The sequence below is a fragment of the Macaca fascicularis genome, chromosome 3 (assembly GCF_037993035.2).
Source record: "Macaca fascicularis isolate 582-1 chromosome 3, T2T-MFA8v1.1".
NCBI lineage: Eukaryota > Metazoa > Chordata > Mammalia > Primates > Cercopithecidae > Macaca > Macaca fascicularis.
In genome coordinates, this window is record NC_088377.1 from 185,148,866 (window position 1) to 185,169,867 (window position 21,002).

The 21,002-nt window shown below is 43.9% G+C and overlaps 1 protein-coding gene across 9 annotated transcripts; it reads left to right on the plus strand.

The window, feature by feature from the left end:
• The first annotated feature begins 86 nt into the window (after nt 1-86).
• On the plus strand, nt 87-19,320 carry CASP2 (caspase 2). 9 transcript variants are annotated; one of them, XR_012432959.1, is made up of 13 exons: nt 87-183; nt 3,224-3,374; nt 3,989-4,156; nt 4,305-4,386; nt 5,899-5,993; nt 6,266-6,442; nt 11,941-12,069; nt 12,223-12,313; nt 12,399-12,459; nt 14,778-14,874; nt 15,804-15,953; nt 16,707-16,816; nt 16,974-19,320. XR_012432959.1 is itself a non-coding variant. In XM_005595627.5 (12 exons), the coding sequence occupies exons 3-12, from the start codon at nt 3,243-3,245 to the stop codon at nt 17,103-17,105; spliced, it is 1,266 nt and encodes a 421-aa protein (XP_005595684.3). In that variant the 5' UTR covers nt 87-183; nt 774-867; nt 3,224-3,242; the 3' UTR covers nt 17,106-19,320. The 9 variants fall into 9 exon arrangements, 4 of the variants coding, with proteins under 4 accessions (XP_005595684.3, XP_005595682.3, XP_073892295.1 ...); XR_012432963.1 differs by lacking the exon at nt 14,778-14,874 and adding an exon at nt 774-867 and having other exon boundaries at nt 16,974-17,498; XR_012432960.1 differs by lacking the exon at nt 14,778-14,874 and adding an exon at nt 13,935-14,095 and having other exon boundaries at nt 16,974-17,498.
• Nucleotides 19,321-21,002: the final 1,682 nt, after the last annotated feature.

Below are 21,002 nucleotides of genomic sequence, written 5' to 3' on the forward strand. Positions count from 1 at the left end.
CAGGCGCAATGTGTGTCCGCGTGTGGGGGAGGGATGTGGGCGAGGCTACGGCCCCCGGTTTGTTTGGGCTGTGGGCGGTGCACAGTGCAGAGCCCGGGAAAAGCGGGAAATGGCGGCGCCGAGCGCAGGGTCTTGGTCTACCTTCAAGCACAAGGAGCTGATGGCCGCTGACAGGGGACGCAGGTAAGTAAGGAACAGTCTTAGGGCTACTAAGGGAGGGTCCAGGGAAGGGGAACGTGGGCCCCAGGCGTGCGGCCCTGCAGCCCCCTCCCCTCGGAGCCCCGGAAAGCAGCCTTGTCCGCGCTTCCTGCCAAGGGTGGGAGGCCCCACCAAGCAGTTCCGAGCCTGACTGCGCAGGGGCCCGCGGGCGGACCTCTTGGCCTTGTCCCTCGTGGAAGAAGACTGCCCTAGCCTCCCTTTGTTCAACCCACGAGGGTTCTAAATAAGGGGAGCTCCTTGCAGTCCTGCCCACTCTTGGCTTCTCTTGAAGATTCTTCATCCTTTCCTCTGGCTCCCTTATGAGGGAGACTATAAAAAGACTGTACTCTGCCCCCTTAAAAACCGCCGAGACCTTCTGCAGACCTCGGTGCTCTGCCTGATGTGCATTTGATTTGTATCGTCTGTATCGTGATCTGCATGGCTTTGCATACAATCACCAGATTTTCGAAGAAGTCAGTACAGGGTTTGGAAATTGAGTACTTTTGGCAGAACAGGGGGGTTCCTGTGGCTCCAAGTGTCCATGCCTCTGCCCCGGTCTTTCCATTTCATGGCAGGCATCACCCAGGAGAACATTGTAATGCCTCCCGCTCGAGACTGAAGATTAAGGTCTTCGCAAAGGGAACCTGCAGAAGGACACAGAATTAAGACGTAGGAACTCCCGTGGTGCCCTTCACCCCTCCTCCCCTTCCAGTTGTGTCCTGAAATTCTAAATGATTGGAAACTTTTGTAATGTTCACGTTTAAGACTCTCATACTATGGAGTAGAGGAAGGAGCGGGTGTGCAGAGTGGTTGATGCTTCAGATTAAAACTAAAGAGTTGATTGAAAATTCAAGTCTGGAACTCGAGAGAGTTAAGAACTGTTAAGTCAGTAAGTTGCAAGTATGGGTGAGATTGTCTAGGGAAAGGATCTTTGAAGGGGCGTCCCTAATGGAACATCAACATTAAGGGGAGGCCAAAGGCCCTCTAAAGAAAACAGGAATTGGGTAGGCAGAGAGAAGACTCCCAGGTGCTGTCATGGAAAAAGAGGAAGAGAACAATTTAAGGAGCGAATACTACTGGTAAACTAATGGAAGAAATCTGCTGCACCATTAGTTGGTATCCCAGCTGCAGTGTTATATGTGATCGTTATTACTGCTTTGATGTATTCGAAAGTGATTCATTCTTAAATGGATTTTTTTATTTGTATAGCTTTTTTTCTTATAGCCGGTTTTTACTGAAAGTCTGGGGTAATGGAAATATGACAGTAAAAATAAGGAAAAATGGAGTTTCAGACTCACTTTTCCAAACCTCAGATTCATTGACTGCTTCCAACCCACTTTGTCTGCTTTAGGATCCCACCTGCTATCTTAGGTCTCTCAGTTCCTCCAGGATCCTGCTCTTCCCTCTTCTAACTATAAATCTCTCACCCAATAACATCTCCAAGCCAAGCGCATCCATTCCATAGATGTGTGGTATTTCACTGATTGTAAGATACACATTTTTCCCCTCCCCCCCTTTTTTTTTTTTTTAGATATAGTCTTTGCTCTGTCATCCAGGCTGAAGTGCAGTGGAATAATCTCAGCTCACTGCAACCTCCATCTCCCAGGTTCAAGCGATTCTCCTGCCTCAGCCTCCCCAGTAGCTAGGACTACAGGCATGCACCACTACACTCAGCTAATTTTTTGTATCTTTAGTAGAGACAGGGTTTCACCATGTTGGCCAGGCTGGTCTCAAACTCCTGACCTCTGGTGATCTATCCACCTCAGCCTCCCAAAGTACTGGGATTACAGGCATGAGCCACCGTGCCCGGCCTCCCTTCCTGTTTTAACACCTTAGAAATCAGGAAATCAGGATGCATTTTAGAGTAGGTTTTGAAGTTATAAACTGAAGTTACTATATCTTCACTGCTATCAGGTGCCGCCCTTCCTGTTGTCACATATTTGGAAAATGTGACTTGGCAGGCTAGAGAACTCTGGATTTATGTAAAGTAGGCTTGTAGATGACATATATTGGCAATAGGATTATTTTAGTTTATAAGCAGAAGCTGATCTCTTTGCAAGCCCGTGGCAAAATTAGCTGGAGGTGACAGCACATGCCTGTAGTCCCAACTACTTGGGAGGCTGAAGCAGGAGGATCACTTGAGTCCAGGAGTTCTGGGCTATAGAGTGCTATGCCAGTCACGTGTCCACACTAAGTTCAGCATCAGTGTGGTGATGTCCTGGGAGCCAGGGTCCACCAGGTTGCCTAAAGAAGGGTGAACCAGCCCAGGTCAAAAGCTGGGCAAGTCAAAACTCCTGTGCTGCTCTGTAATGCGGTCATACCTGTGAAGAGCCGCTGCACTCCAGCCTGGGTGGCATAGTGAGACTCTGTCTGTTTTAAAGTAAATAGATAAGTACCTACCCACTGTGACTTTCTGTCATACTTCCTGCTTATCCACATCTTAACGGGATTCTGATAATTTCTAGTGCCATTTTGTCACTGGAACTTAAAGTTTTAAAAAAACATGTAATTATATGTTTATATCATTAGTGAAAGAGAGTTAGTGTCAGCCTCATTTATTTTCTGTTAAAGCCATTGGCTTGAGTTTTTGTCATAGCGTTGTTTTAGCCCTCATCCAAGATCATTATAAACTTCCATCACTTTCACCAGCTTAAATAATGTGAGATGATTTCTGAAATAGTTCTCTTAATTAAAATTGGTCTATCAGAGAAGTATTTCTTCTCATAAATATGTATGCTTGGGGGTATTATTTTGCTTAAGATAGACATTTCCCTCCCCTAGTCAGACCATTCATCTCAGATGATCTCAGCTGAACATAAACCATAAGGAATTAGACATTATTTTCTTATGATCAATGCGTTACTGCTTAGTACGTCTTTGATTTAACCAGATTCAATAAATATGCATAATCTTCGTTATTAGAAGTCTTATTCTTTTTCGTTCTTTCTATTCATGCCTCTTCCACTCCACTCTTCTGTGCCAAATTGTGTACTTGACAGCCTTTCCCTCTACCTTTTATCTGTAGGATATTGGGAGTGTGTGGCATGCATCCTCACCATCAGGAAACTCTAAAAAAGAACCGAGTGATGCTAGCCAAACAGCTGTTGTTGAGTGAACTGTTAGAACATCTTCTGGAGAAGGACATCATCACCTTGGAAATGAGAGAGCTCATCCAGGTATCTGGAGGCAAAAGAGAGAAGATAAATTGATCATAGGGGTGGGAACAGAGCATGACAAAATATTAAAAGGATGTCGTATCTTTATCCTTTTTTTTTTTTTTTTTTGAGACGGAGTCTCGCTCTGTCGCCCAGGCTGGAGTGCAATGGCGCGATCTTGGCTCACTGCAGCCTCTGCCTCCCAGGTTCACATGATTCTCCTGCCTCAGCATCCCAAGTAGCTGGGACTACAGGCGGGTGCCACCACACCTGGCTAATTTTTTGTATTTTTAGTAGAGATGGGGTTTCACTGTGTTAGCCAGGATGGTGTCAATCTCCTGACCTCATGATCCACCTGCTTCAGCTTCCCAAAGTGCTGGGATTACAGGTGTGAGCCACCACACCCAGCTGGATGTTGTACGTTTCTAAAGAAATGGAAATGCCCTTCTACCATAGAGCATTTGACAGAAATGATATAAATTCAAGAATAACAGGAAGGACTTCACCTAAACATATCTTTTCCTGTAAAAAGAATTATTGAGAGGAATGAGGACACTACTAGGAAGCTCATGTGGAGAAATAGAATTATAGGTAGAGAAGTAAATATGATTCCATGTTTTATTCTTGTGTCTTAGGCCAAAGTGGGCAGTTTCAGCCAGAACGTGGAACTCCTCAACTTGCTGCCTAAGAGGGGTCCCCAAGCTTTTGATGCCTTCTGTGAAGCACTGAGGGAGACCAAGCAAGGCCACCTGGAGGATATGTTGCTCACCACCCTTTCCGGGCTTCAGCATGTACTCCCACCGGTATGAAGCTTTAGTCATATGGGGTGTTGGGAAGGAAAGTTTGACTGGAAAGCAATTTGTAAGTCAGAGTGAGGGAGACTAGATTTTGTTGTATTTGGAGCGGACCACCTCCCTAAGGTCTGTCATCATGAGTTTTGATTTCTTACAGTTGAGCTGTGACCACGACTTGAGTCTCCCTTTCCCGGTGTGTGAGTCCTGTCCACTTCACAAGAAGGTCCGCCTGTCGACAGGTGAGAATTGATGGACTAAAAGGGGTCCCAGGCCAGGCGCGGTGGCTCACGCCTGTAATCCCAGCACTTTGGGAAACCGAGGCAGGTGGATCACGTGAGGTCAGGAGTTCAAGACCAGCCTGGCCAACATGGTGGAACCCCGTCTCTACTAAAAATATAAAAACTAGCTGGGCATGGTGGTGGGTGCCTGTAATCCCGGCTACTCAGGAGGCTGAGGCAGGAGAATTGCTTGAACCCAGGAGACGGAGGTTGCAGTGAGCCAACACAATGCCACCACACTCCAGCCTTGGCGACAGAGTGAGAGTCAGTCTCAAAAAAAAAAAAGGAGGGGGGTGTCCCACATCCCAGTTTGACTTCTTTCTTGTCTGGTATCTGGCTTTGCCCTAACATGAGCCTTTTTTTTTTTTTTTTTTTTTTAAAGAAATGGGGTCTTGTTCTGTCACCCAGGCTGGAATGCAGTGGCACCATCATAGCTCACTGCAGCCTCGAACTCCTGGGTTGAAGGGCTCCTCCTGCCTCAACCTCCCAAGTACCTGGGATTACAGGTGCATGCCGCCACACCTAGTTCCTTTTTAAATTTTTTGTAGAGAAGGAGTCTCACTTTGTTACCCAGGCTGGTGTCAAAGTCCTGGCCTCAAGTGATCCTCCTGCCTTGGCCTCCCAAAGTGCTGGGATTATAGGCATAAGCCACCACGCCCAGCTGAGACATACTTTATACTGGGAACAGTTGTCAGTGAATTTGTTAAGGGCTAGTAGGACAGTTTAGGCAAGAGGTTGTTTTTGTTTTTTTGTTTTTTGTTTTTTTTCCCCCCTCTTATGATGGAGTCTTGCTCTGTTGCCCAGGCTGGAGTTCAATGACGCGATCTCGGCTCACTGCAAACTCTGCCTCCTGGGTTCAAGCGATTCTCCTGCCTCAGCCTCCTGAGTAGCTGGGATTACAGGTGCACGCCACCATGCCCAGCTAATTTTTTGTATTTTTAGTAGAGACGGGGTTTCACCGTTTCCTGACCTCGTGATCTGCCTGCCTCGGCCTCCCAAAGTGTTGGGATTACAGGCATGAGTCACCGCCTAGGCAGGGTATTATAAATAGGTGGTCCCATTTCCTTTCCACCCCAGATAACAGTTTTTATGATAACTGGCCCTTTGAGTAGCATGTATATAGGCAGGAAGTTCATGCTCAATTGGGCTTTATAAAGCTGAAAGAGAAAAGACTATATTTGGGGCCACCAGCCTGCTGATGGAGCAGCCTAGTGATTGGAGCAAGACTTTACCAGCTAGCCCATTTAGTCATTCAGCCAGTTGAGCATCTGCTACATGCAAGCCATGTGCAGAGAATCCTTTAGTGAGCTAAAACTAAGAGTCTCTGCCCTCATGAAGCCTACAGGTTTGGGGAGTGAGTGAGACCAATATTTATCAAAACCTGGTTCCAAGAGATGTCTGAAGTTACAATGACATATTAGGATTGATGGTTAAGTTAAATACTAGTTTTTTGGTTTTCTGTCTATACCACAGATACTGTGGAACACTCCCTAGACAATAAAGATGGTCCTGTCTGCCTTCAGGTGAAGCCTTGCACTCCTGAATTTTATCAGACACACTTCCAGCTGGTGAGTTTTTGCATAATGACAAGAGGAAGAGAGTTGGGAAATTAGACACCCTTCCAGGGAACCTGAACTTAGTTTGCATGTACATTTCCTTTCTGCCTTATTAGTCAGAAAGTTGTTACTGGCTAAATGCCTTATGTGAGCATTTGTCTATTTTTACCTGCTGGGGGTTAAGAAGAAAACTACGATGTTTTTGTTTTCTTGAAATGTCTAATCTAGCCAGGGAATCTTGTGTCATCGAGATGCTCATCCTCTAACTGGCCTCTCCTCCCCAGGCTTATAGGTTGCAGTCTCGGCCTCGTGGCCTAGCACTGGTGTTGAGCAATGTGCACTTCACTGGAGAGAAAGAACTGGAATTTCGCTCTGGAGGGGATGTGGACCACAGTACTCTAGTCACCCTCTTCAAGCTTTTGGGCTATGACGTCCATGTTCTGCGTGACCAGACTGCACAGGTACCCGAGGCAGGAAAACCTGATATGTAAATTAGAGGACTGCACAACACTTTGGGACCAGGGACATCTTTTGCTCTTGTGCCTGCTGGGATATGTCTTAAAAGTTGGTCTACTCTACTTACATTTTTATTCACTCTGTTCTGCCTCTCACCTTGCAATCTAGTAGAAAGAGTTAGGGCCAGCCAGCCATTTTAGTGTTGACATCTCAGGTTGTGGTTTCATAAAGTAATAATAGTCCACAGTTGGGTTCTCACTTTTTTTTTTTTTTAAGACAGAGTCTAGCTCTGTCACCCAGGCTGGAGTGCAATGGCATGATCTCGGCTCACTGCAACCTCTACCTCCCAGGTTCAAGCGATTCTCCTGCCTCAGCTTCCTGTGTAGCTGGAACTGCAGGCGCGCACCACCATGCCCGGCTAATTGTTGTATTTTTAGTAGAGACAGGGTTTTGCCATGTTGGCCAGGCTGGTCTGGAACTTCTGACCTCAGGTGATCCGCCCCCATCTGCCTCCCAAAGTGCTGGGATTATAGGTGTGAGCCACTGCGCCTGGCTGGGAAGTATTCTTCATAGTTATGTAACCACAAGTCATATCATAGGGTGGATTGTTTTTGGACCAGATTGCTAGAAATTGTGAGCATTTTCATTATGGGCTGTTCCTCATTAACCTCAGTTACTGTACTGCACAACTGACTTTGTGACCTTTAGGGTTTCTATTTTGCAATCAATAATGGCCTATTTGTAGATTCATATTCACTCTTTATTTTTATTCCAGAATAATAGAACTTTCTTAAACTTGCTTTGAGGTTGTCAGTGGTGAAATTAAAATTTCTAGGAGATTCACTTTGATCTGTTGGGATAGAGGATCTTTGTTTTCCATTCAGCATTGTCTGTAGTCTTCATTTCTCTTTCTCAGCTGCCCTCCTGTGAGAATAATTATGTATTTACTATGTTTTTGGCAAGGCTGGTTTCATCCACAGGTACTTGGGTGTTGTCCTTTACATGCTGTTTTTACCAGTTTCCCCATTGTAGCACATGCAATGTAGTTAAATCCACCCTTGCTTTAAAGCCACGGCAGGAACAGCTGCTTCAGTCCTCAAGTATTCAGGTAGTTTATATGCTTTCCTGAGAAGTCTGCTGGGCATAAAGAGACAAAGGGCAGATACCATCCGTAATTCCTACAGAAGGTCACTTAACAAAATGTGCGCTATGTGTGTTTTCTTAGAGGTTTTGGTCTAGCCATTTATTTTACTAGAAATCTATTATGTCTTGGTTTTTCAATTTGTATGCAGCTGATAAAGGATCCTAGATGTCTAATAGTTAAAGGTGTAATACTGAGCCACTAAGTCAGCTATATACTGCTGTTTTTTCAGAGACCGTCAGTAGATTTGGTGAGTTGATGAGCCCACTTTCTAAATACCATTTCCGTTTATGCTAAGCCTGATGCATATTCAGTGACCTATTGGATTCTAATTCTTTGGTCAAATTGCTCTATAACTGGAATTGAGTAGAGTTGAACTTCGAGCACCTTATGATGGGGGACTATGTGAGCTGCCACAGATTTGTTTAAAGATCAGATGAGGGAGTTTTGACATCAGCAGAAAAGGAAATGTGTCCTCTTATATTCCTAAGGACTAAACAAGATTAGAGAAAGTATCTTCTGTCATAGCTAAGAAGAAATGCCTAGGTAGATATGATCAGAAGGATAAATGGAGGAGGCAGGACTTAAGCTGGCCTTGAAGGATAGAAGTTACTAAAGCAGAGAGGAGTGGTGAAGCCACCCTAGGCAGGGAGAACAGTATGTGGACAAGAAATGTGTGTGTTATAAACCAGGTAGTTGCAATGGGTGTCATAATTTGGTGCACTGGGCATCTGCACAGAATACTCTCTTCCTGGTGGGATCTCGCTAGAGACTCAACTCATTTATCATATAGCTGTTTGGCAAGCAAAGAAACAGAACCAAAAAAAATAAGATCCTCTTTTCTTTTCCTTATCAAATCTTTTTTACTTGAGAGAGGAATTCCATTTAAAAACAGGAAATAGTAGAATTAGTCTTAGAGACTCCTCTTCCCCAACAGTGCTGCAATGAGCATGGGCATTCTCCCTGCCCTAATTTTTTCACTTTTCTCTGTTACCAACTTTTGATTGCATCTACTTCATGAAGTTACTAGTTCTAGAATTATGATTGACCCTATGTTAGGAAACGAGGTGCTCTTCAAAGTGGAAATTTTCTTTTACCACATGTATTGTTTTTTTTTTTTTTTAGCTTGCATTTGGGTCACAGACCGCTTTGAAAATGTAGGGACAAGCTATAGGTCATCCCTGGAAAATGCAGCTGCCCGTAGAATTTAGCATATAATTTCAGAGGGTTCACAAGTTACTCTCTTCACATGTCCCCCAACCCCTAGCTAAAAATACACTTAGGAGTTAAGAACCCTGCTATTTATAGAAGTACTGTAATTTTATCAAAAACAAATCTGCAGATCCTATTTTAAGCTATTCTACTTGTGGAAAAATTCCTCCAAATGTTTAATCCCCATTTATTGAATGGTTGAGTCTTACTAAGTTTGGTTACAAAGTGCGTGTATTCTGTTTTTGGACGTTGTTTTCTATTTACTGACCTAATCTCACTAAATGCAAAATGGTCGTGATTCAGTGCCCAGGTGTATAATTTTTGTTTTCTTCTTTGAGCAAAATTAACTTCTTTAACTATTCAATGTTAAAATTCTATTAGCGTCAGCTCCAGAGGAACATTCACAGTTATGTATTCTCTTGAAATTATATTTTCTTGGAAGAATTTTTTTGATTATCTGTCATTACCTTAAGATTTCTATTATTATTGTTGGCTTCTACTTAGAAAATACACGTACTTTTCAACACCAATCTATTTCTAGTTATATTGCAGACTTTCAAATATTTTATATAATTGCATCTCGATTATCTACAAACAGAAGTATTCCGAACAGATAAATTAGTAGCTCTCAAACTTTAACATATCAGAGCCTCCCGGAAGACTTGTTAAAACACATTTTGCTGGGGCCTAAGATTTCACTTTTTTTTTTTTTTTTTTTTTTGAGACGGAGTCTCGCTCTGTCTCCCAAGCTGGAGTTCAATGGCCCGATCTCGGCGGCTCACTACAACCTCCGCCTCCCGGGTTCAAGCGATTCTCCTGCCTCAGCCTCCTGAGTAGCTGGGACTACAGGCGTCCGCCACCACCCCCGGCTAATTTTTGTATTTTTAGTAGAGACGGTTTCACCATATTGGCCAGGCTGGTCTCGAACTCCTGACCTTGTGATCCGCCTGCCTCGGCCTCCTCAAAGTGTTGGGATTACAGGCGTGAGCCACCGCGCCCAGCCCAATTTCACGTTTTTTACAAGTTCCTGGGTGATGCTGCTCTTGCTGCTTTAGGGGCCACACTTTGAGAGCTACTGCAGTGTGTTATAGAAGTGTGCTTTTTATTTTGGCAGTGTGTGTGATTAAATATATGTGTTTTAATTCTTCCACCCAGATAATTTATTTTCATTACAATTTTATTCAAGTTTATAATAAAATGAACTTGTTTTCTCTCTGCCCCATCTCAGATAGAAGACCTAGACATCGTGAATTATAGAGGGAGGCATAGGTTTAGGCATAGGTTTAAAAATGTGTGCCCAATTATTATGCTCTTTAGGTACACAATATAACTTTCTGACGGATGGACCAGATGCTTAAGGTAATGGTCTTCATGTATCACAACTTAGTGCAAGATAAACAAGATTCTCCAGGCATGGTGGCACATTCCTATGGTCCCAGCTACTCTAGAGGCTTAGGCAGGAAGATTCCTTGAGCCCAGGAGTTCTAGGCTGTAGTGTGCTATGCTGATCAGGTGTCCAAACTAAGTTCATCATCAATATGGTGACCTCCTGGGAGTGGGGGACCACCGGCTTGCCCAAGGAGGGGTGTACCAGCCCAGGTCAGAAATGGAGCAGGTGAAAACTGCTGTACTGATCAGTAGTGATCTTGCACCTGTGAATAGCCAGTATGCTCAAGCCCGGGCAACATAGCGATATCCTGTCTTTTAAAAAAATAAATACGGCCGGGCGTGGTGGCTCAAGCCTGTAATCCCAGCACTTTGGGAGGCCGAGACGGGCGGATCACGAGGTCGGGAGATCGAGAACATCCTGGCTAACACGGTGAAACCCCGTCTCTACTAAAAAAACACAAAAAACTAGCCGGGCGAGGTGGCGGGCGCCTGTAGTCCCAGCTACTCGGGAGGCTGAGGCAGGAGAATGGCGTGAACCAGGGAGGCGGAGCTTGCAGTGAGCTGAGATCCGGCCACTGCACTCCAGCCTGGGCGACAGAGCGAGACTCCGTCTCAGAAAAATAAATAAATAAATAAATAAATAAACAAACAAACAGGAACAGAGGGTTCTTAAGTTGAACTACAATATTGACCGGTAATAGATTTCTTTGAGAAAAATACTCTTTATTAGACGTGTACATTGTAATAACAGCAGATTTTTTGCAATGTGTCCCAGACACAGCGATTGGTTTTTGGGTTTTTTTGGTTTTTTTTTTTTGAGACAGGGTGTCTCCCTGTCACCCAAGCTACAGTGCAGTGGTGCAATCACGGCTCACCGCAGCCTCGACTTCCTAGGCTCACGTGATCCCTCCACCATAGCCTTTAGGGTAGCTGGGACTACAAGCATGCACCACCATGCCTGGCTAATTTTTTTTTTTAATGGAGTCTTGCTAGGTTGCCCAGGCCAAGTCCTTTGTCATAATATCTCATTTTAATCTTCACAAACTTAAGAGAAAATGTCCTCATAATTTTTTTTTATAAAGTGAAAATTGGAGTCTCAAGGGTCTGAGTAAGTTGTTCCGACTCATGAAGCCAAGGTTCAAACCTAGATCAATCTGACCCTAGGGCCTGTGTATGTAATTACTGCCCTGTATAGAATCCTCCTTTATAGCGCACTCTTGCTGAAACAAAGCGTTTTATACAGACATCATCACTGTCTCTCGAATACTTAGAATCTTAGACAGAAGACAACATTACAAGTATTGCTATTCTCTACTGTCATGATGCTGTCACAGAACAGTTTATTGTAGCTGAATATGCATATTTACATATTCATAGCTACACTTTGAGTCACGCTTATGCCGTTTATATACAAGGGCACTTGCTCTAATGAAGGATCTGGTTATGAACAGGGCATTAATCAGAGTTGACCAACTCATGATTAGCTTCTTTAGTAACTTGTTTTAATCCAGGAGCTCTTTGCCTGTCTCAGTACGTCTGAATCTGTATTCAGAATATTGTGTCTGAACTCACATGCGTTTTTCTGGTGAGTCCATAGCTTTCTTCAGTCTCTCCAAAGGTCTCTTCTTTTATCGTTGACCACAGGAATATACAGAAAGCATTTTATCTTCTAATAGCTTAGGGTTTCAAAAAGAAACCAAAGTGTGATGCTTATATTGGTGCTGACTCTAGTGCACAACACTAAACACTCCTTTCTTTTAGGAAATGCAAGAGAAACTCCAGAATTTTGCGCGGTTACCTGCACACCGAGTTACAGACTCCTGCATCGTAGCACTCCTCTCGCATGGTGTGGAGGGCGCCATCTATGGTGTGGACGGGAAACTGCTCCAGGTGCGGATACCATAGTGGAAGCCAGCTGTTGAAACCAGGCTGCTTCACCTCCTGCCTGCCGTCTGTCCCGTGATGGCGACTGTTGCATGTATAGGACTTCAGGAGGCCCCACCCAATGCTTAACCTCCCTTCTTCCTTGTTTTTTTCTGGCAGCTACAAGAGGTTTTTCGACTCTTTGACAACGCCAACTGCCCAAGCCTACAGAACAAACCGAAAATGTTCTTCATCCAGGCCTGCCGTGGAGGTGAGTGCCCTGGCAGACCAGCACCTGGGTGGTGGCTCCTGGGCAGCCTCCCACCAGCTCTTACTTTCCTGTTTGCTCCTCTCAGGTGCTATTGGATCCCTTGGGCACCTCCTTCTGTTCACTGCTGCCACCGCCTCTCTTGCTCTGTAAGTGTCTCCCAATGCATGGGGTGTGCTGGGACTTGGGCAGCCCATGGCTCTCAGGCTGGTCAGCTCTCCGTGCACCACCATATCCTGTTCTCAGGACTCTTTTATCAGTGTCTTTGCTTTCCTTTCTGAGAACTCTTACTTTTCTCTGCTTTATTAACGCCGGTGCCCTTTTTTTGGTTACTCATTCCAGTTATGGATTTCTGATCTGTCTTTTCCCCGTCCTTCTTATTTTATCTCCTTTCTTTCACTCTTTCTCCTTTTCACTTGTTCCATATACTTCACTTTTACCTACACTTCGCTCTTGCCTCCTTTCTTCTTACCATTCATGGGTCATGCAGGATAGCAGAACAGAATCCGTGTTGGCCTTTGACTCTTCCTTTTCCATGAGCGGCTGCTGCCCCTCTTTTCTCATGCAGTTTGTTTTACTCCTTTAAGAGCCAGGACTGCAGGACGAGGATTAAAAGACACATAGGCATGCTTCTCATCCTGGAGGAAAATAATAGTAATTACGAGCCCTAACTTTGGAGTCAAATTCTGACTTCACCATTTACTAGTTATGTGAAGTTAAGTTAAATGGCATCCCTCCATCTCAGTTTGCTCAATATAAAATGAAAATAGTCCTTGTACCTACTTCATAAGGTGCTTGTGATGGTTAAATGAGATTATGCATTTAAGGGCTTACATAGCTCGGTACCTGGCTCACAGCACATCCACAAAATATGCCAGCTGTAACTCTTAAAACACGATCAGTGCCATAAAGGGCTTATAGTTTGCTTCAAAGGTCGCTTTGTCCAAACATTCAAATAATTACTGTTTTAATCTCTCGTGTGGCCAAATGTAAATAGCTAATACTATTGTCATCCTGATCTGATATTACCGCAGAATATAGTCTGTTGAGATCCTGCAGCATGACTCAGACTACAGCAGTTACTGCCCCAAAAGCAGAAGGAAATGTGGTCTCTCTAAGGAGCAGACCAGTTACTCAGGAAAATAAAGTAAATATACATGAAGTAGCTTAAGACTAGTTCACAGGCCTCATGTAAGCAAGGGTGAAATTAGCAAGGTACAAACTGTACTTAGAAAGGAGTATGCAGTAAGAGTAGATCATTTTAAGTGAGGGTAGTTTAAAGAGATTTTGTGGATAGGATACGGCTTCATTTGTACCTGGAGTAATTTGATTTACATAGTTGTGGAGTAGTATCTAGAGTCTGTCGTGGGAAGGAAACAATACAACATGATAAGCACACTGAGATTCAAAGGGCATGTTGTGCCTCCCCTCCTCCCAAACCAATGCTCGGATCTGATTTTAAAACAGCATCTGTGTGAGTATGTGAGATGTGGCTGGTCATAACAAAGTAGGTTCACCTCATTTCAAACCTTTAGTCATAACTGAGATTTTGGACGTCAGCCGGTAAAAGTAAGGAACAGTTGGGAGCTTAAGTAAGAAATAATGTGATGAATTTTTTTTCCAGGAAGGCTGCCGTGGAGGGGGCTGCACTAAGGAAAGAGGTTATGGGGCACAAACTTCACTTTTCATTCCCTGCTCTATCCCCAGGCCCAGGGCCCTGCCTGACGCATGGTAGCACTTATAAATGTCGAATGAATGGATGAAAATTAATCTGCCTGAAAAACTGTAGGTATTACGTAAAAAACAAATATGAGAATATAGTGACAAAAGAACCAATGGCATTTATTGATTGGTGGATCTGTGATATAAAGGTGAGAGAGGAATTCTCCTTTCTCTTTAGCTTAGCCTGTTTCCTTTAGGCATCTTTACTAACAAAATGACAGTTAAATGGTCATTTTCTCCTCCTATATCCAGGGATTTAATACCCTATTGGATCTGGATAAGGAGTAATTGCTCTTTCTTGGAGTAATCTGAATTTTTGACTCTGTCTCTCTAACTTTTCTGAAATTAAATCCTTCAAGGAATGACCAGTAGCCAATTGTTCCTTTGAAAATTTGAGTTCACCTGTCTTCCTGCTGTATTTGGTTAATATAATTAATGTCTATAAAAAGCTCCACCCCCCTGCCCCAGTCAGCTTCTAAATTAGAGTGTAAGCTCTATGATGGCAGGAATTTTCTCTTCACTTTATCCCTAGGCCTTAAAGTAAGACAGTGCCCAACACATGGCAGTTGCTTGACAATTTTTATTAAGTCTGTGCTTTGGTCCTTTTCCACCCCAATTCTTAAAGCTTCCCATCTTTCTTAAGCTCCTTCATGTTGCGTGGATCAGGAAGTACTGTAATAGAGCATACTCTTACTTTTTATGTGTTGACCTGAGAGTCCTCTCTATCTGTCTTTCCTACTGACAGCACCCCTGCCCACACCCAAAATAAAACAACATCATCAAAAATAAGAGTCTGTCTTGGGATACATAAGGCCTGTATCAAGAGCAAGGATCTGCTCAGGGTATGTTGAGAAAGTACTGCTGAAGTTGAATATGGATGATCTTTTTAAATTTTCTGGGAGAACGTAGTCAAATTCTCCCCATTTTAAGTTTTTCCCTCTTAAAATTTTCATAAGGCCAGGTGTGGTGGCTCATGCCTGTAATCCCAACACTTTGGGAGGCCAAGGCAGAAGGATCACTTGAGGCCAGGAGTTCAAGGCAAGTCTGGTCAACGTCGCAAGACCCCATCTCTATTAAAAAAAAAAAAAAAAGATTTAAAAAGTTATTTTAAGAAATAAATTAAAAATTTTTTTTCTTAAATCTTGGATGCTTGCTGTAATTTATCTTATGAAATTAACAAATAGTGCTTCAAAGATATCAAAACCACCTTGGAAACAACTGATCATACTTAGTTTTATTATTTTTTTGGTAGGTAGTTTGAGGTTGTGATTTTTATGTAGCATACTTATGGTAACCGTATTTGTTATTTATTACCTTGTTTTTTCTTGTTTATGTAATTAAATATATCAGTATTTTATTATGTATTGTAATAAAAAGCACTGTGACTCCCAGGCATACTGTTAATCAAACAAGTGTGTTGTGGACTTAGATGATTTTCAGTTCCATTTACAAGGAGTATTTGATTTGGCATTTTCCCTGTCTTACACAGAACGGGAACTGCTCCAACCACACAGATATGCATGTGCTTGAGCGTGGTGCCTGGTGTGTATGAGGCATCCCCTGAGTAACAGATGCATGCTGGGAGAGTAATTTTTATTATTTATTTATTTATTTGTTTATTTATTTTTAGTTTATCAGCCATAGGTTGGAGGCAACAGCTGGAAATGGCTCTTCCCCTTCAAGGTTGTAGGGAATGTGGGCTTGCCTGTGACAGGCCCAAGAGAGACAGAAGAAGTAACATCTTTGTCCACTCTGTCTGCCTTTGTTACAGATGAGACTGATCGCGGGGTTGACCAACAAGATGGGAAGAACCACGCAGGATCCCCTGGGTGCGAGGAGAGTGATGCCGGTAAAGAAAAGCTGCCAAAGATGAGACTGCCCACGCGCTCAGACATGATATGCGGCTATGCCTGCCTCAAAGGTACTTTGAGTTCCAAAAGAGTCGAGTCATACCTCATTTTATTGCACTTTGCTTTATTATGCTTTGCAGATACAGGTTGAGTATGCCTTATCTGAAATGTTGGGACCAGAATTTTTTTGGTCCCAGATTTTGGATTTTTTTGTTTTTTTGGATTTTGGAATATTTGCATTATACTTACTAGTTGAGTGTCCCATATCCAAATATTCTAAATTTAAAATGCTCCAGTGAGCACCTTCTTTGAGCATCATGTTGGCACTTGGAAAGTTTCAGATTTTGAAGCATTTCAGATTTTTGGATTTGGGATGCTCAGCTGCTTTTTACAAATTGAAGGTTTGTGGCAGTCCTCCTTCAAGCGTCTAAAATCAGCACCATTTTTCTATTGGCATGCCTCTGTTAGCATTTTTCAGCAATAAAGTATGTTTTAATTACAGCATATGCATTTTTTAGACATAATATTGTTGCACACTTAATAGACTGTAGGATAGTGACCGTAACTTCCATACACACTGGGAGACCTGAAAACTTGTATGACTTGTTTTATTGCCATATTCACTTTCTTGAGCTGGTCTGGAAACAGACCTACAGTATCTCCAAAGTATGCCAATAATTCAAAAGAGTGTACCCTCCTAGACTTGGATTCTTCATGCTGGGTTCTCTGACTCGGGAGGGTGCAGATGCCATGGCCGAGTCTAGTTTGGGAAGTCCAGCTGTGTGATGGCATTCACACCGTGATTAATGCCCTTTTGGTTGCAGGGACTGCCGCCATGCGGAACACCAAACGAGGTTCCTGGTACATCGAGGCCCTCGCTCAAGTGTTCTCTGAGCGGGCTTGTGATATGCACGTGGCCGACATGCTGGTTAAGGTGAGCCGGCGGGCTCCGTGACCCCTGTGCGTCTCCACAGCGCTCTACTTTCCTTCTCCCTTGAATGCTCTTTCATAGTCCGTCTCCCGTTCCCGTCGTGCTGCTCTCATGAAGCCCGAGATTCTCAGACTTGGGCCTGTTGGTTCTGCCCCTCCAGGTGAATGCACTTATCAAGGATCGGGAAGGCTATGCCCCTGGCACAGAGTTCCACCGGTGCAAGGAGATGTCTGAATACTGCAGCACTCTGTGCCGCCACCTCTACCTGTTCCCAGGACACCCTCCCACATGATGCCACCTCCCCATCATCCACGCCAGGTGGAAGCCACTGGACCACAGGAGGTGTGATAGAGCCTTTGATCTTCAGGATGCACAGTTTCTGTTCTGCCCCCTCAGGGATGTGGGAATCTCCCAGACTTGTTTCCGGTGCCCATCATCTCTGCCTTTGAGTGTGGGACTCCAGGCCAGCTCCTCTTCTGTGAAGCCCTCTGCCTGTAGAGCCAGCCTTGATCGGACCTATTGCCAGGAATGTTTCAGCTGCAGTTGAAGAGCCTGACAAGTGAAGTTGTAAACAGTGTCATTATGGGGAGAGGGCATATAACTTCCCCATATTTGTGTTCAGTTCCAGCTTTTGTAGATGGCACTTTAGTAATTGCTTTTATTACATTAGTTAAGATGTCTGAGAGATCATCTCCTATCTTTTATTTCATTCATATCCCCCACCCTTTTTGTCCTAGAGTGAGAGTTTGGAAGGTGTCCACATTTAATGTAGACATTATCTTTTGGCTCGGAAGAGGCAAACATGACTAGAGACACACCTTGCTGCAATGTGACTAGAGACCTTGCTGCAATGTGACTAGAGACACACCTTGCTGCAATGTGACTAGAGACACACCTTGCTGCAGTGTGCAGAAGCGGCCTGTGCGTTCCCTTCAGTACTGCAGGGCCCCCCAGTGGAAGGACACTCTTGCCTCGTTTGGGCTCAAGGCTCCACAGCCTGTCAGCCGACATTGCTTTGCATCTGTACCTTATTGATCTTTGCCCATGGAAGTCTCAAAGATCTTTCGTTGGTTGTTTCTCTGAGCTTTGTTACTAAAATGAGCCTCGTGGGGAGCATCAGAGAAGGCCAGGTGTGTTTCCCTAGACTCTATAACTAACTCACTCTCTCTCTCTCTCTCTCTCTCTCTCTCTCTCTCTCTCTCTCTCTCTCTCTCTCTCTCTGTCTCTCTCTCTCTTCCTGCTCTCTGCTTCGGTATTAAACTCTACTTTGATATTATGTGGCCTTTATTTCAGTGCTATACATGTCATTTTTCAATCTAGAAACCTTTATCCCTGCTTATCTGAAACTTCCCTGTTCTTTAAGACCTTTTAAAAAAAAAAAAAAAAATCTTTCTTCTTCCAGTCTATTCTCCACATAACAGTAGTTTTGGTTTTTAATTTTTTTTGTTTTTTTTTTTGTTGTTGTTATTTGGTGTTTTTTGGTTTTTAAGGCAAGTTCTCACTATGTTTCTCAGACTGGTTTCAAACTCCTGGCCTCAAGCCATCCTCCCGCCTCAGCCTCTCAAATAGCTGGGACTACAGGTGTGAGCCACCACGCCTGGCCAGGTTTTGGTTGTTTAAATATAAATCTGATTATGTCACCCCCCTGCTTAGAACCCTTCTGCTTTCTATTACACCTCACTTAAAATTTAAACTTCTCACCTTCGTTTATGAGAACTGGTTCTTGCCTTCCCCTTGAACCTCATTAAATGGTGATTTCTTGCTAAGCTCCAGCCCGAGTGGTCTCCTCAGCTTCTAATTTTGTGCTCTTTCCTGCCCTCTTCCTTGGCCTTCTCATCTCTCCACCCCCACCACTCTTGACTCAGGTGGTGTCCTTATTCCTCAAGTCTTGACCGTGCCCGGGCCCTTCAGTCCCTGAGCAGTCTACTCCTGCGTCTGTCACCACATCTTGTCTTTTCCCCTCATTGCACTTATTGCAGTTTATATGTATGCTATTTCTAGTTGTTCATTTCTGTCTCCCCTACCAGGCTGTAAATGAGGGCAGAAACCTTGTTTGTTTTATTCATCATCACGTACCAAGTGCTTGGCACATAGTGGGTCTTCAGTAAATGTTTGTTGAATAAAAGAGGGAAGAAGGCAAGCCAACCTTAGCTGCAATCCTACCTTTTGATAAAATGTTCCTTTTGACAATATACACAGATTATTATGTGTACTTTGTTTTTCCATGTGTTTTGCTTTTATCTGCTGGCATTTTTAGCTCCTTGAAGACATTTCATGTGTGAGATAACTTCCTTCACATCTCCCATGGTCCCTAGCAAAATGCTAGGCCTGTAGTAGTCAAGGTGCTCAATAAATATTTGTTCTGTGAGCTGGGTGGTTGGAATCCTTGCTGCCAAGTCCTGCCTTTGGGTCGACATAGGATGGAAGTATTTGAGTGAGATAACCTTTCCACTCCCACTGCCAGGATTTTGTATTGCCATCAGGTGCCAAATAAATGCTCATATTTATTGCTGTTGTGTGCTCAATATCTGTTTCTGTAGATACTCAGTCCTCTGAAGTCCACAGATTTTGTTTCCTTAGCCCCTTACAGTGCAGCCTTCCTCACCACCTCACAAGGCATACCCAGACCTGAAAACCCCTTCTTATTTTGCTGCCATGGTCCTGTAAATATATGCAAGTGTGGGTCCATCTCAGTTGGCCTAGTCCTGGGATTTCTCATAGATGAAATGGAAGTCATTAGCAACCAGTGCTGGTTCTTGGTTACTTAGACTATGAGATGTAGGCTGCCATAACAGATTGGGCTGGAATAGAAGGATGGGAGAGTGAAGGTAGTAAAATTCCATTTCTTACCTGGTTGCATTTAAGGTCTTCTAGAGTGGGCATAGATTGTAAGAGAATTCTAATGCAGCATAGAAGAGATCAAAGCAATGGATTTGTGTAAGTTGGGATATTTTGGGGGTGCGTTGTATCTAAAGGATATGCCTGAGAGGTAAGTGCAGGTGCAGGTGGGCCATGGAAGTTTGCAAGAGATGGAATGTTCTGTAGGTACTTTCTACAGAAGTTTTAGTAGGAAACAAAACTTTTTTTTTAATTTTTTTAAACACAGGGTTTCACCATGTCAGCCAGGCTGGTCTTTAACTCCTGTCCTCAAGTGATCAGCTCGCTCTGGCCTCCCAAAGTGCTAGGATTATAGGTATGAACCACCACACCCAGCCAGAAAGAAAACTTTTTTGTTTGGTAGGAAACAGCTGTGGGAGCTGGAAACATTGTTGAGTGATAGAAGGGAATGGCTGTCTAGGAAGAGCAGAAGGGGACCGAGGTGAACTGAAGCACCTCGGCAAATAGAGCAGAATTTGGTACAGAACACTGGAGACAAAAGGGTGTGAAAAATGGACTGAAACTGGTCGATTGCACTGCAAGAAAAACAACCGTGGGATAGCCTCAAGGGAGGGATACAAAATCTAGGACAGGCGAAGAAATTATGGAAATAGTGGGAGTAACATAAATACCCATTTTCAGGATAGGAAGGCTTTTCAGAGGTGTGATAATGTTTGAGAATTACAGAGCAGTATCTCTGAACTGGATTCCGTGTCCTCCCCGCCCCCCAACCCCCTTGCCCTTGAATAAGGGTGTGAGGTTGAATTTCACAGCTCTGCTCCCTTCTGCTTACCTCTGCCAGAGGATTCTCTTCTAAAATTATCCCCCTCCCAGAGCTGGGGGCTGCCCTCTGCTGCCCTCCTCCATCCTGTTTCCTCTAATGGGGAAAGGAAAACAGGAAGAAAGAAAAACTGTAATATCAGACCAAAGCTGATTTTATTTTTTTTTAATTTTTAAAATTTTGTTCTATAAAATAAGAGATGAGGTCTCACTATGTTGTCCATGCTGGTCTCAAACACCTGGGTTCAAGTGATCCTCCTGCCTCGGCCTCCCAGAGTACTGGGATCACAGACATGAGCCACCACACCCAATCAAAGCTGTGATATTATGAATGGTGCCAGGCTGGCTGGGCACAGTGGCTCGTGCCTGTAATCCCAGCACTTTGGGAAGCTGAGGCAGGTGGATCACCTGGGCTCAAGAGTCCAAGACCAGCCTGGGCAACATGGCAAAACCCCGTCTCTAAAAAATAAAGATTGGGCCAGGCACAGTAATACACACCTATAGTCCCAGCTACTCACGTGGCTAAGGAGAG